This window comes from Colossoma macropomum, unplaced genomic scaffold (genome assembly GCF_904425465.1).
Source record: "Colossoma macropomum unplaced genomic scaffold, Colossoma_macropomum, whole genome shotgun sequence".
NCBI lineage: Eukaryota > Metazoa > Chordata > Actinopteri > Characiformes > Serrasalmidae > Colossoma > Colossoma macropomum.
This window is the reverse complement of record NW_023494803.1, coordinates 40,215,733-40,232,239: the sequence shown is the minus strand read 5'-3', so window position 1 is coordinate 40,232,239 and position 16,507 is coordinate 40,215,733. Positions and strand designations below refer to the sequence as shown.

The 16,507-nt window shown below is 39.3% G+C and overlaps 1 protein-coding gene across 1 annotated transcript in view; it reads left to right on the top strand.

Moving 5' to 3' along the window:
- The window catches only part of gpr137c (G protein-coupled receptor 137c), a 49,614-nt gene that overhangs the window by 25,576 nt on the left and 7,531 nt on the right, over positions 1–16,507 (top strand). Inside the window, exons 2-6 of the mRNA XM_036593403.1 lie at positions 3,702–3,751; positions 10,633–10,867; positions 12,341–12,490; positions 15,419–15,544; positions 15,787–15,911. Of these exons, the coding sequence (XP_036449296.1) occupies positions 3,702–3,751; positions 10,633–10,867; positions 12,341–12,490; positions 15,419–15,544; positions 15,787–15,911 (686 nt within the window). The remainder of the gene's footprint in view (positions 1–3,701; positions 3,752–10,632; positions 10,868–12,340; positions 12,491–15,418; positions 15,545–15,786; positions 15,912–16,507) is intronic.

The window sequence follows — 16,507 nt, the reverse complement described above, 5'->3', positions numbered from 1 at the left end:
TCTCGATTAATCGATTAGTTGTTTGGTCAATAAAATGTCAGAAAATAGTGAAAAATAGTGATCAGTGTTTTCCAAAGCCCATGATGACGTCCTCAAATGTCTTTTCTTGACCACACCCCAAAGATATTCAGTTTGGTGTCACAGAGGAGTAAAGAAACCAGGAAATATTCGAATTTAAGAAGCAGGAATTGGAAAATTTTTACTTTTTTTCTTAAAAATGTACTCGATTAATCGATTAACAGAATAGTTGGGGATTAATTTAATAGTCAACAACTAATCGATTAATTGTTGCAACTCTAGTGTATCAATTGGTGCAATGATGATTCTTAAGGAAACTGTTCAATTTGTCTTAAAGTCTTAAATTCTGCTGTGAATTTATTCAGTTATTTTGGTACGATTCAGAATTATTCTGGAAAAATACGCTGAACACACATATGTGACTGGAGAAACTATTTACACCGTAATGGAAAATAGATGATACATTTTTGGGGAATTTGTTTAATTTAAAATAAGCAAAAACATATTGTCGGAAAAATTAATTTTACTTAATATTATTATAATCGATTATAATGTTCCAAAATTGATGCAGGAGAGTCGTCAACTGGAACCTCAGACTGCATTGTTTAACCTGATACTGTGTGGCTTTGCATGAAAATATTTCTTGATGGACGTGGGGAGACTGAGAATTTGCTCTTCGGCGATGCCGCAGCCATCCGTCAGCTGAAGCTGGAGTTGAATAAAACTACTGTCTCCTCTTTCTCTCTCTCCGGGTACTCATAGTGATGCTAGCTAACGTTGGCGTCTGTTAGCTGACATAACAGTTCTCAGTTGGCTTTGTCCTCCGAGCATGTTGAGGAGCTTCAGAAGCAGTGGTGGAGGAAGTACACAAATCATATACTTGAGTTAAAGTAGAGACACCCAAAGTAAAATATTACTCCAGTAAAAGTAGAAGTTCCTCCCTTTACACCTCCACTTGAGTAAAAGTACAAAAGTATTTGCCTTCAAATGTACTTAAGTATCAGAAGTAAAAGTACTAAAAGATTAATTATGGCTTTGATGTCCTGTTATCATTTTTATAACAAGACTCGCTTCATTAACTCATTGTAGGTGAAAATATTCCAGTGTCTCTCTTGGTAAACCAGTCTTTTAATAGAGTCATTAATTAGTGATGCTGATGTCTATTAAAATTATCATAAGAACAAAACACTGAAGGCAAACAGTTTCCATCAGGTAGAACTGAGTGGCTCTGAAATCACTTTTTACAAACAAGCAAAGTTTCAGTTTCAGATTTATTTGCAACTTAGTTACAAGTTTAAGATTAATAAAAACTTTAAACTCAGATTCACAAATGAGTTTCCTTTACTAAACTGCATCTGTAGGTCTCTGTTCATAAACATAAACTAGCAAAAACTAGTTTACTATAAAATGAAATGTGTTTGTATAAATTCAGAATAAAGACACGTCAGTCACAACTGCATATGAGTACATATTTCTATATTGTGGTCTGTTTACACAAAGTTAGGTTAGTTCATCATTTATGTTGAATAGACTCTCCCAAAATTTTACGCTGCTGCACTGATGTTGAACCGTGTGCTGCACTGGGTTGGTATGACCAACAGGTCAAAACAAGCTCAAAACAAAGTGACCGCTGTGCCCTGATTGGTGTTCTTCCTTCGCGCTTCTTTTGTTTTGACATGTTATGTTTTTATACACACATAAACCAAAAGGAACGACAGATTTCTCATAATGTAGTGGAGTAAAAAGTGAGATATTTGACTTTGAAATGTGGTGGAGTGAAAGGAAAAAGTCACCCAAAATGGAAAAACTTACAAAATGGAGAAAGTTACTGTCCACCACTGTTTAGAAGAAAGCACATCACAGGAAAAAACAGTATCTTGTCAAGTGAAAGTATCTTAATTCTAGTTGATATATCTAATATTTCTTATTTTGAGATGGTTGTGCACTTATTTTTAAATCATTCAGCTTATTTCTAGACATTTTTACCTGTATTAAGTAATTTTGTTAAGAAAAATGATTCACTATATTGGCAGTTGGTTTCAAGAATGTTTCTTAAAACAAAAGTAAACATTATCTGCCAGTATAGTGAGATAAATTTACTTAATAAAGTCACTTAAAACAAGTTAAAATGTTTGGAAATAAGCTAAATAATCTTAAAATAATCTTACAACAATCTCAACAGGAGAAATATTAGATTTATTGACTAGAATTAAGATAATTTTGTTTGACAAAACCATTTTTTGCAGTGATGCCAGCCTTCACAGTTCCAACTTCGTGGCGTTGCGTGGTAGGGAAGACCTAGCCAGCAGGTGGGAGTTGTCCATGATTAAACTGGGGGAGGAAACATGAATAAATTGCTGATTAAAAAAATTTGCTATTTGTAAAACTGATTTCCAGCTTAGTTTCTGAGGAGGTTTGAGGAGGCTGTGTGTGACAATGTGGTTCAGAGCCTTTTAAAGGACGTGTTCAGTCAAATAATGCTGGTCTTTCCAACATTGAATATTTATGAATTTCCCAAATTATAAATGACCAAGCCTAGTTAGTGATAAACCTGCGCTCTCTGCCAGGGTTGCCAGATTGCTCCTGTAGTTTCCAGCCCAAAAATATTCAAAACCTATTCAAAAATGCATATAAATACACCACTACACATCAAAAACAAACTATATATAACTATAATATAAAATAACACAGCATTTAAGCTTCTGAGTACAGTAACCACTGCTGTCTTGCCGCTGCTACAAAAACAAAACGCTTTTTGCATAATTTTTAGTATTTGGTCTGACAAACATCTGAGAAATGCCTGGACAGAGAAACTAATTTGAAGAAGATAATTAAATGATTTGATGTAATGTGTATGAATGTTTATGTGTTTGATGTCTGTAAGTTATGGAAATAATATACACCTCAACAGCTTTTAATGCATTGTATGTGATGGGACCCATAATGCCTTGCAGTCAGAAAGGCAAATGAATAGCAATAATCCTGCAAATAAAACTGATTTCCAGTTGTTGAGGAGGTTTGAGGAGGCTGTGTGTGACGATGTGGTCCAGAGCCTTTTTAAAGGACGTGTTCAGGCAAATAATGCTGGTGTTGCCAACACTGAATGAGAGCAAAGAGCCAGTTTGCATTGTGCAAATAACACTGTGCTACTTTCTGAAATAGGTTCCATTCATTGTCAGCCGTGTTAGCTTGTTTGTTTAAGCGACGTCTTTAAACGAATCCCCATATTCACCTTCACAGCCGACTAGTTTTGTACAAAATCTCCAGACTAAGAAGAGCTCTATTATGGCCAGAGGTGAACGGGTTCAGGATGAGTTCGCTGCACCGGGCTGGTGCGTCAACACCTTCTCAGCGTTATAAACCCCGAGATGGAGAGATGGGGCGTCTGCATGGCCGTTTTCATTAGCTCTTGAGTAGTTCTGGAGCTGCCAAGCTTCAGAAACAACTGTTTGCTCAGTGGAGATATTTGTGTTTGAACAGCTCTGCAGATACAGCCCTGTTTGTGGACAGTCTTTATCCAAACGGAGCTTTCGGTCTCTGAGCAGGCTTCAGGGAGCAGATTTGTAGGACGTTTCAGTCCCATCCTGGAAAAACGGCACACGGTTCGTGTGCAGAATAGATAAATAAACCCTGTGTTTGTCTACTGCCATTGTCTTAATCCAGTTCTTTCTCTCTTCCTCCAGATGATGTGTAAAGCCAAAGCTAAATATTCTCCAGAGCTCAGCAAATACAAGTAAGTGACTTTTTTTTTTTTACTTTATTTTCTTTCTTTTATTGCTGCAGGAGAAAGAGGAAGATTTCTCAGGGACATATTCTTCAGCTATTCACACTTAGTTACATATCATATTATGATATGCATATTATATATGTTTGTTAGAATTAGAATTAGAATTCAGAACCAACTGTGTTCTGCACACAGAGGAATTAGACCTCCGCATTTAACCCATCCATGCAGTGAAACACCCACACACATGCGCACTAGTGAGCACACACACTAGGGGCAGTGAGCACACTGCCCAGAGTGGGCAGCCCTATCCACGGCACCCGGGGAGCAGTTGGGGGTTAGGTGTCTTGCTCAAGGGCACTTCAGTCACGTACTGTCGGCCGAGGGGATCGAAACAGCGACCTTCCGGTCACAAGGCTGGGTCCCTAACCTCCAGCCCTCGACTGCCCCTATTATGTATAATAAGTATATTATAGTAGTATGACAAACATCTGAGAAATGCCTGGACAGAGAAACTATAAATGATTTGAAGAAGATTAAATGATTTGATGTAATGTGTATTAATGTTTTTGTGTGTTTGATGTCGGTAAGTTATGGAACTAATATACACCTCAAAAATCCACCAGTGTGTTTAACATCTTTAATGCATTGTATGTGATGGGACCCATAATGCCTTGCAGTCAGAAAGGCAAATGAATAGCAATAATCCTGCAAACATAACTCTTCCTTCAAAATTAGCTTTTATTGCTACAGGAGAAAGAGGAAGGTTTCTCCGGGACGTATTCGTCAGTTATTCACACTCAGTTATATGTCATATCGGAGTTGCCGCAGCCTTGTTTATGACAGAGGTGTGCATTCTGAATAACTTTGATATTTGGGTAGCTGTACTAGTTGATGAATGGATAACTGGATAACTGCAGGGAAGGGAAAACAACGCAGCAATGCAGAAAACCAGATCTTCACCTGAAATGAATGTAGTGCTGCAGGCTTAGCTTTATAAGTGATAGCACTAGTGTCATATTATTATTCAAAAATATCCAGATGAAGTTAAGTTCTTATATCTGCGTAATGGAGGCTGCCTCATGTGAGCTAATGAGCCACTAGAGCTACAACCTTGGATGCTAATATAGTCGTCTTCTACATGACGTCTTTTCTCCTCGGTGGACGATGTGCAGACATGTTAGTGTGTCGAAAGAATATTTTTCCTGTTTCTGCAACTAGCTGACATCAGCTGGAGTAGCTAGCCTAGTTAGTGATAAACCTGCGCCCTTTGCCAGGGTTGCCAGATTGCTCCTGTGCTTTCCAGCCCTGTGCTTTATTTATATATATATATATATGTATATATATATATATATATATATATATAAAATAACATAACACTGCATTTAATCATCAGTTAATCATAATTTTTGTTTAATCACTGCTACAAACAAAACGCTTTTTACATAATTTCTAGTATTTAGTATGGCAAACATCTGAGAAATGCCTGGACAGAGAAACTATAAATGATTTGAAGAAGATTAAATGATTTGATGTAATGTGTATTAATGTTTTTATGTGTTTGATGTCTGTAAGTTATGGAAATAATAATATACACCTCAAAAACCCACCAATGTTTTAACATCTTTTAATGCATTGTGTGTGATAGGACCCATAATGCCTTGCAGTCAGAAAGGCAAATGAATAGCTATAATCCTGCAAGCATAACTCTTCCTTGCACACATTTTCAAAATGTGCTTACCTTTATAGGCCCTGCTGTACAGATCACAGTCCATTCCAGTGTCCTACTGTAGCACAACTCAGTCAGTAATGCAGAGTGAAGTGGGTGATTGATGCGGCACTAACCGCTGATGACGCTGATGCAGGTGTGCAAAGCAGTGGCCTTCTGTCAACTGGAGTGACTGAAATGTATGTCAGCCCAAGCTTTGTGAGCTGATTGGATGGTGGGAGAAGTCAGGCCTATTCAGATTCAGCTGCATTATTAAGTAATCCAGTTTATTAATGTAATATGCTTTATTAAAACTCGCCAAAAAACAGCCCAAATTATGTCCTCCTGCCAAAGCATGTTTTCCCTTGCCAAATCCGACCAAAATCCACCCTATTTGGTGGAAACTCACCCAGTCTGGCAAGACTGATCTCTGCCTTCTTAATCACGTCCTTGACAAAGCGTCCTTGGCGACGCCCTCATATTCAGGCACTCGTGGTTTGGAGTAGCGATGTGTAATTACTTGCAAATTCGAGCAGACTTGCTACATTTTACAGTGTTGTTAAAATGTAAAATCAGTGTTTCAGTGAACTGTTAGCCTGTATACTGAGTACTGAATACTAATGACACAGGCTGGTATGTTTTTCTAAGTCATTTTGGAACTTTTCTATTGGTCCAATTGTCCTGAAGTTTGCACAGTGTAAAAGGCAGCAGGCAAAAAACTCCACCAGTGACAGTATCTTAACTGCCTTGGTCTAGTTTTACTCATTTTAATGTAGCCTACAGCAGCGGGGTAGCCAGAGTTTTGTTTTAGGCGGTTACAGTTTGGGGGGTCAACTGGGGGCATTATGTCTCAGAGACGTCACTATAGTGACTATAACATATTATACCAAATAATGCTGATCAAAGGAGAGCTTTGACAGTCCCTTTTCTTTAAGGGTTCTTTAGTAAAGAAAATGGTTCTATATAGAACCATGAACACTCAAACCACCGATTAACCCTTGTGTGGTGCTGGTGTGTTTGTTACTCAGTGGTCTGGTGGACCCACCACGTTATTGCTTATTTAAATCAATACAGCCATAACAATTTATGTAAAAATACCAGATGTTTAAAATATCACAAGTGTCCAGCGTAGGGTTCTCCTTTAGCAGCTGTAGCCAGTCAGCAGCCTGTCCATGTTGTTCACCCTCACACACACACACACACACACACACACTAACAGCAGGCCATGTAGGAGGAGAACAGAGTGAAGGACACAGCACCTCCACACTTTTACTCCCTGCAGTTTCACCCAACACCACATGTGTAATATAAATGTGTGGGGGGTGAACAGAGTGAAGGCACTGAAAATGGGTTATTTTATATGTTCTTCACAGAAAATGAGCAAAGAACAAGAATCTGAGGGAGAAATAATAATAAATCACATCATTTGTTCTTTTGGTAAACATTGAAAATGGGAACCACAGACCTGAACACCAAACAAGGGTTCAAGGGTTCCGTGCATGGTGAAAGGTTCTTCAGACTGATGGAGAGTGTGTTTTATATGATTCTGTATAGAACCTTTTTAAAAAGGGTTCTATGTAGCACCAAAAATGGTTCTTCTGTTGTGACGGGCTTGACATCGTAACAATATAAGAACCCTTTTTGGTGCTATATAGAACCCTTTTCAGAACGGTTCTGTATAGAACCATCTACAGCACATTCTCCATCAATCTGAAGAACCATTTCACCATGCAAAGACCCCTTTAATCATGCAGAGGGTTATATATAGAGCCATTTTCTTTACAGAAGAACCCTGAAGAACCATCTTTAAGAGTGTAGGAAAAAAGGTACAGTCTGTAGCTGCACCTCTGCTCTAATGTAACATTTAATAACTAATATTCTCTAATATAATCTACAATAATACAAATATGGGATTAGATCAGCAGATACTCAGTATTAAAGGACTCTAATCAGGGGCAAAAAAAACCTGCCCTACTTTCTGCTGGTCAGCCACTGACTCTTTAGAAGGTACTAGTCTCTGACCAGTACAGATTATGGAATATGTCAGAACAAGACATGATCCGCCTGTCTGTGCTCTCAGGATGTGCGACTTGTTTTCTGAGTGTTGTCCAAGCTGCGGAGCTGCACACCGGTTAGGAGGTCAGACGAGGGAAAAGTGGAGAGCTGACAATAGATCCTTTATTCACTCCTAACTGCTGTCACTCCACAGAGGATTGTGCAAGGTTTCAGAAAGGCCTGACTGGAGCACGTTGGCTTTGGAGCACAGAGGTCACAGAACACAAGGCTGAAATAGTGTGGTTTCTTCTTCTTCTGCTTCTCTGAACTAGATTGTCAGAACTTGTACTGGAGCTATGAGGCTAATGATGGCTCACAGCTAAAGGCCACTTACATCCCACCAATCGGCATCCCACATTTCCCTCAAAGCATGTGGAGATGTTATGCAGTCTCTTGTAAACCGTATAGTTCCGGACCCAAAATCTGATTGGCTGAGCCACATTCAAAGCCAATGTGAAATCAATGATATACGCACACCTGTGACCACCTAACAGCAACTAAACGTGTATTATTGCACCACGGCACCAAAAAAAGCCTTGTTCTGTTAATGGAATCATCTTTGACTCTCGTTGCTCGTATGGAGTGTACTGATGAAATAAGAACCCGTTTTCTGTTTAAACTGAGGGTCTGGCAACTTATGTTCTTGACTACAACTAGGCTGGTCAGCTAGCTAACAGGCTAAAAGATAGAAAACAGCCTAAACAGCTCCATCATTAATATCACAGGCTTGAATTAAAGCACTTACAGTATGATTAACTGTAAAACTGCAGTGTAAAAGACTAAAATATGTCACTTGAATGTTTTACACACTTCAAACGTCTGTGTTTCAGTCAGAAGTCGTGTCAAACCCAGACTGAATCCCAAATGGCTCTGTACTCCCTAAATAGTGTTCTAGCTATGAAAGTTTAGAAATTCTAGCCTTTACAGCCAAACAGTGCATCATTTATCCAGTGTGGATGAGTCTGAGTCCCAAATGACTGTTTCTTAGCTGTATTTTGCTCTGTTGGGCTGCAGGATCCAGTATTTAAACTCCTACGTAGTGCACTATGTAGGGAGCAGGGAGCTGTTTGAGATTCAGCCACAGTATGAGAAGAGAGGCCGCTGGATTGGTGCTGAATAAGTTTCACGGTGGTGATTTGGTGACCAAAAATACTTATAAAGTGAAAGTTGTTACATTAAACAGTGCTGTTGTCATATGTTCATTGTCATACAACAAAAAGTTCTTGAAATGACCGCAGTTTGCAGCGATGGGCGACTGAACGTTCTCCTCATGCAGTGGTCCATGGTTGCTTGGCAGCGAAAAATAGTATATTTTATCTTATTTTATGTTAAGTAGAACTGTTGATAAAACAGCCTCTTGAGGCTACTTGAGGCTGTGTGTTACTGCGATTTTATCACAGGAAAACAATCTTTCCTGTGATAAAATTGCAGCAGTGCACGGCGTCTCATGGCTTACTGCTTTAATAGAGCTGATTGTGGTTTCTGACACTGTCTGACTCACTGTTGTATATAAACATGGACTAAAGTCCAGACAGAATTCAGGTTGCAGCTGCTGCTGGTTCTGTGATGTAATATTTTGTCAGAAGCCACATAATCTATTTGAGGTTTCTTAACAACATCAGCATGGCTTGAGGTGATCATGTGGTGATTTAGTCATGCTGTTAGCACCACGCTAATCAGTGAGGAATAAAGTTTTATTACTAGTTAGCTACTTTAGGCTGATTAGCTCCATGATAAAACAAAAGAAGCAAACTTCAGACTGTAAGCTTGTATTGGAGGTAAGGTGTGGTGGGGTCTGATAGCTGTAACAGAGTCTCCTCAAGGGTTTTGGAGCAACGATCAGAACAAATGCGAGCTTTGATCAGGTGATTAAAGTCTGATGAAATCCACATCTAGTCTGTGATAGAGGAGCGGAGGGGGAGCGGAGGGGGGAAGGAAGAGGATTTAGACGGCTTGGACAGAGCTCAGACGGCCGAGTTAAGCGAAGACTGACCGCACTCGTCAGCAAATGTGCTTTAAAGCTGAGTTCCAGCCTGTAAGCACAAAGGATTTGTCAGTAGGTGCCTTCACATCATTTTTGGGGCTTTTATCAACAGTTCTGAACTGCACTGAAAGAGTGGTGTATGGAGAGGTGGCTTTATTATGGCCTGATCTGAACCTGAATACAGAACATTCTTCCCTGAGTCTGACCCTGAGCACCAAGTTTAGGATCCATATCTGAATGTAGCTCGACAGAATTCTGTCTGAACTTGACCGTAGACTAACAAACTCTGTCAGAACCTCACTGTAGCCCTAAAAAGTGTCTGAATTTGACCTGAAGTTACCTTGTTGCCTCATAAAGACAGTGATAAATTCAGGCCAATCAGCTAAAGGCAAGGCACAGGCTGTGTGAAACCCAATCGTAAAAGCTGAAGTAAGGATGAGATGTGGGATGCTGAAATACAGCAATCGAATAAATTGTGTATTATCTCAATTTGTATGTAAGTGTTTGACTGTATAATATAGAACTGAAAACACAAAGGTAAATTACCACATCAGCCTAAAACACAAAGATAAATCACTAATTAGCCTAAAACATGAACGTAAATCACTAAATCAACCAAAAACACAAATATAAATCAGTAAATTGGCCTAAAACACAAATAAAAATCACTAAATCAACCATAAATGCAATGATAAATCACAAAATCCACCAAAAATGCAAAAATAAATTATTTAATTGGTCACAAATGCGAAGGTAAATCACTACATAGGCCTAAAATGCAAAGAAAAATCACTAAATCAACCAAAAATGCAAAGAAAAATCACTAAATCAACCAAAAATGCAAAGAAAAATCACTAAATCAACCAAAAATGCAAAGATAAATCATTCAACGTGAAGATAAATCACTACTTTGGCCTAAAATTTAACGATAAGCCACTACATCAGCCTAAAACTCAGATAAATCACTAAGTTAAACTAAATACAATCAGCCTGAAACACAAAGATAATCACTAAATCAGCCTTAAACTGAGAAATGACATCCTGTCTGGTTTGGGTGAATATTCCAGAGGTTGATGTGGTGACGTGGGAGTGGACGGGTCTCGGGGGTTTTGATGGTCAGTTTGTCATCTTCTCGCTCTACAGGATGCCCCTGCGGCTGGCTTTCTTTCTCGTCAGCGTCTTCTTCTTAGTGGTGAACGTGACGTGCTCGCTGGTGGTGCAGATTGACACCAGTGTGGACGCAGTCAAGGCCAGACACATCACTCTGGCGCGAGTGCTGATTAATGACAGTCTCTTCGTGCTCTGTGCCATTTCACTGGCCACCTGCATCTGCAAACTGGCCAAGATGTCCTCCGCCAATGTCTATCTGGAGTCCAAGGTAAGACTGTGGTCAAAAAAAACCCCTCAAAAATACAGCTACAAAGTCTGTAATCACAGTTTTGAAGTATATAAAATTGAAATAACAATTTTAATTAATTAGTAAACAAAATTAATGTACAGAATAAAGTTCTAATAAAATTAGTATCCAGAGTAAACCAGCTACAAGATGGATGGAGACAGTCAGAGGTGTGTGTGTGTCTGTCTGTCTCTCTCTCTCTCTCTCTGTATATATATATATATATATATATATATATATATATATATATATATATATATATATATATATATATATATATATATATATATTCTAATCAAATTATTGTTTTAAAATTTTTAAAAATACTACTTAGTATTATTATTATTATTATTATTATTATTATTATTAATATTACGATACATAAAATAATAAAATGAATGATAAATGATTCCACCTGTTTGGCTGAGCTGTCGTGGAGAATGTCTACACTTGGCCTCCTGCTCTCAGTTCAATCAGAGAGCTGACGCTGAGCCTCACAGGACTGAGTGCTCGTCACGTTTCTGTGGTTTTGGCTCACTATGAAATATGAACTTCCTTATGTTTAAAATAAACTTCCACAAACAAACTTCCGCAAAACGGCAGAGATTATTCCATTGTGTGTGCACAATCTGCAGCCACACTTACAGGAAACGTCCAGTGTGAAATAAAATTTATACAGATTCTGCTGTTCCCCAGATGTAGTTGGAGAGCCGGGACCTGTTTGGGGTCTAAAAGGCTGATGTAGCTGACAAATAATGGAAGTAATGAAAGATAAAGAAGCAAATTGTCCCACCGGTCAGCATCGTCCAGACTACACTAGACACTGTCTAAGGCACATATGAGGATTTAGATATGGAGTTAGCACCAGGCATACAGTCATGTGCAAAAGTTGGCCCTGGTCAAATTCCAAATTTTGTTGATTTTCTAAGTGTAAATAAAAGAAAACATCCTCTACAGAGACACTCTGCTGCACATTTTAATACATAATTACTGTTTATTTACTGAATTTCACATATTGGCTGAAAAAACTAAAATGTGGTCGTGTGCAAAAGTTATGGCACATTTTATAGGTTGTGTTTTTTATATACATTTTATATTTTGTGTTTTATTTTATCCAATATGTTAAATAATTAATATAAAATAGCAAATAATTAGAAATTGTGCACAAAGATTTGCAAAAAATGTCATATTCTGGTGTGTTCTCTGTGTGTGTATATGTGTGTGTGTGTGTGTGTGTGTGTATGTATATATATATATATATATACTTACAGCTCCATTACAAAACCCAAAAAAGCAAACTTCACACTCCAAACATGTCTTTTCTGATATGTTTGAAATATGAGGAAAAGTTTATTATAGTCAAAAACAGTAATTATAGTGAATGCAGGGAAAACACTACTGTTTTATGTAGCCTTACCTCATTTGTTTGTACTCTGTTTGCCTCTGTCGGTTCAGGGGACGTCAGTGTGCCAGGCTACGGCCACCGGAGCAGTCGTGGTGCTGCTCTACACCTCCAGAGCCTGCTACAACCTGGCTGTGGTGGCCATCTCGCCGAAGGACAAAGCCACACCCTTCAGCTACGGCTGGTACAGCTTCTCTGACCAGGTGGGACGACATCTTTTTATCGTTTTGTACATTTATTTTAAAAAATACAATACGAAACACAGTCAGTTAATCAAGGTCAGAGCACAGAACACCTCACGGTTTATAGCCAGCCGAATAATAATTTGCATAGATTTCTACAGAAATGTATAAGAATAGTGTTAATAATTCCTTAAACCAACACTAAATAGTGTTCAGACTGTAAGATCTATAGTGGAGCCCAAATAGAGCCGGTTTAGGTTATTATGTTTGTGGCACAACACTGTAAAATCACTCAAAACTAATCATTCAGTTTGCACAAAAGCTTACTTTCTATAAGGACCTAGAAATTCTGTCATTAAAGCCTGATGTGACAACATGCTACACAGTTTAAAAAGACTCTTCTAGAGTTCTTTAATAAACTGATTTTTAAAAAACGTCTGTATAATTTGGTCATTGAGAAAAGTCTTTTAGAGTGGTTTGGTGTGAAATGGTTCAGATGTTTTTGCAGTGGTGGTGATAGGAACCAGGGGTCGCCATGACTACAACACAAATATAGACATTTTATTTACTATCCAAAACCACCAGTGAACCTACACGAGTCTTCTGAGTTTATATGGAATGTTGATGATGGTGAAATAGTGGAACATCTGGAAAATCTGCTTTCTTTTTGTACTGTTTTGCCTTATTACACCCTGCATGTATCCCTCCAGCATGAATGGCTCTTAAAAATACATTTCACGCCAAAACCTTCACTCGAAGTATAATAAAACAGTCTCAGTCATCAGGCAGTGAATTCATAACCATTTCATGTAGGAACTTTCTGTGAGGGAGCTTTTAGAGGTGGACGTCTGGTTCCTATCACCACCACTGTGAACAGTTCTGACTCAGTAAGTTTCTCTAGAACAGAGCGTTTCACACCAAACCACTCTGAATGCCTCTGTTTACATTTGACCTTTTAATCATGCAGGCATTTTAAATAATCGGTGGAATTTTCCTTTAAGCGCTTGGACAGTGGTCTGAGTGCTGAATGAACCATCTTCTCTGACTCATTACAGAAAGAAGAGGGAATAAAAAGTTCAAATGAAGTTTGTGCTCATAGATTTTTCTTTGTGCTCCAGTTTATTTCAAACTAGTGCTCCCTGATAAAAAAAGCTTACATTTAAAAAAAAACGGAGAAAATCAAAGATAAAAACATAGAAGTTAAAAAAACATGGAATTTGTGTATCGCCTGTATTGATTTATGTTAATCCTTATGTTGAACCTTCACTGTCCCAGATAAACAAGTCTCAGAGCTGCCAGTCAACAGAACGAATGCCTGGCTTTATTAATAATCTATTACAGTTCTGATGCTGAGGACAGTCTTGTTTGTCTTGTATGTGCATATGCCCTGATTCTGTATTTCCTTTGATCTGCTAGATTTTTCTTTGATGTATGTTTCTGTACGTGTCTCTATGCATGCAGTCTCCCTTATTATAAATGGATGTGTTTGGAGGAGTAATGGATGGTATATAGACCACCTGGTGCTGGAGGAGGAATTCAGCCTCTTTACTCTTCTATTCTACTGATTTAAGCTCAGTAATAATGATCTCAGTCTGATCTGTTTGCAGTGGGCCTGTCCTGCAGTACTGCCCCATTGAGGGGCTTTAGTCAGAGATGGGCTCTGTGGGAGGGGAGGTCTTTGTTTGGCTAAAAATAGTCACGGCCAGGCTGCGGTTTAGGGCCAAAGGCTGTCCGGCTGGTGCTGACCTAGTTTGGGTTCACCTCTGAGACGGCTGCCTGCAGCGGCGCTCCCCCGTCCGCTCCGTCTCCTTCTCCAGCGCTCTTTTTGGGTGCCTGTCAGTTCGCTTAGTCCTCATAGTGCCACTCTGTCCCACTGTTTGCAGTTTTGTTAATGTTTGTTTGTTGTCCTGTTTCTCTGTTGTCTGTTTTGTTGTCAGTCATTCCAGGCCACAAATATCTGTTGCCCCCTTCGGGCCGCTGTGGCCTTTTGCCTGTCTGTGGCTCTGTCTGCCCTGTGTCTGTGTGTTTTAAACAGCTCTTGCTTTATCCTTTAACCTTATCAGATTAGGGTCTGCGTCTGAGCTCTGTCTGTGTGTCTGCACTGGCTTTGAACCATGTTTATGTGTAATTATGTATCTGTGCATTATCTGTGTACAAGGTCAGTGTCTTTTGCTGCTGTAGCAGCCGATTAATAGTGTAGCTGTCTGTCTGTCTGTCTGTCTGTCTGTCTGTCTGTCTGTGTAGCTAGCTGGTGGTCTGTCTCTATTTAAAAGTGTAGCTATCTGTCTGTCCTGTCTGTCTTAATAGTGTAGCTGTTTGCCTGTCTGTCTTTCTAGTGGTGTAGATACACAGACAGACAGACAATCAGATACAGACAGACTGATAGACTGATAGACAGATAGATAGATAGATAGATAGATAGAAACAGACCATTAGACAGGCAGACAGATAGAGAGACAATTATATACAAACAAACCATTAGACAGACAGACAGACAGATACACAAAACAAATAGACAGACAGACAGACAGCTACACCATTAGACAGACAGACAGACAGATACACAAAACAAATAGATAGATAGATAGACAGACAGACAGATAGATAGACAGACAGACAGCTACACCATTACACCAAAGCTAGCTAGCTACACAGACAGACAATCAGATACAGACAGACCATTAGATAGATTGATAGACAGACCAATCTTTCTATCTGTCTGTCTCTCTGTCTTTCTGTCTGTCTATCTGTCTGTCTGTCTGTCTGTCTGTCTGTCTGTGTAGCTAGCTAGCTAGCTTTCTGTCTGTCTGTCTAATGGTGTAGCTGTCTGTCTGTCTAATGGTGTAGCTGTCTGTCTGTCTATCTAATGGTCTGTTTGTAAGTGATTATCTGTCTGTCTGTCTGATCATTGAGAGTCTCTGACTGATGGCTGTGTGTGTTTGCTTGCAGGCTGATGTGGAGAAGGTCAGCGGCGAGGCCTACGTGGTCTTTGGGATCGTTCTGTTTTTCTGGGAGTTTGTCCCGACCACTCTGCTCGTGGTCTTCTTCAGAGTGCAGCGGCCCAATCAGAACCTGGTGAGAGTCTAATCCTGGCTGTGTTCATTATAACCGTCCATCAATAACCCAGCTGGACACTTCCTACTGCTGATCGACTTCTGTAGGCCCTACAGGACGGCGCTGCAGCTTCTGTCCCGTCTGACAGAATTAATGAGTCAGACGTCCGTCCGGCTCACTGTCTCTGGTCTGTGCGGTGGAAAACTACTGAGCTGCTCTGCTGGATTCTGTCAGTCACTGTGTTTGTGTGTGTGTTCACTCAGGCTCCCGGTGGTATGATCACTAGTCACAGCTTCAACTCCAGGGCGTATTTCTTCGACAACCCAAGGCGTTACGACAGTGACGATGACCTGTCCAGAAGCGCCAACCCCAGAGGAGAAAGGGGCAGGTTGGTGCTGTCACTTCACCAGATTTTTGACTTGGATATTGTGGCAAAAAATTAAAAGCACGTCATCCTCTGAAAATTCATGGATTTAATGGATTAAACACAAAAAAATGTTAATTATTACAGCTCAATTAGCACCTGTGATTTATGAATGCAGTCACTCTCAGTGCAAAATTATTCAAGTGTTAATTAAATCAAATACATAACTAAGTAATTAAAAAATATAAATATTTTTAAAAACTCTATGTTCTGAGGAGATTATTAACAGTGAGATGAGGAAATATAACACAGCTCAACACTCCAGATTTACATGCGTTTTTGAGACCTTAAAGGCTAATTTATGCTGAACATTGGATACAGATACAGTCAGAGCCTTTTGTCCATACTGTGTGTTTATTTAATCTGTATTTGTGCACGTTATCTGAAAGCTTACGGATACAGAAGAAACTAATCAGTGCCACCGGAAATCAGGCAGTGTAGCCAATAACTCAAGCAAAACACAACCGTAGCCATATCAGAGCCGGTTTATGAGGAGCCTGGCCTCTTCCTATTTCCCCTATTATATCAAAAACATGACTGCTAAACAGCAGAGGGCGCCC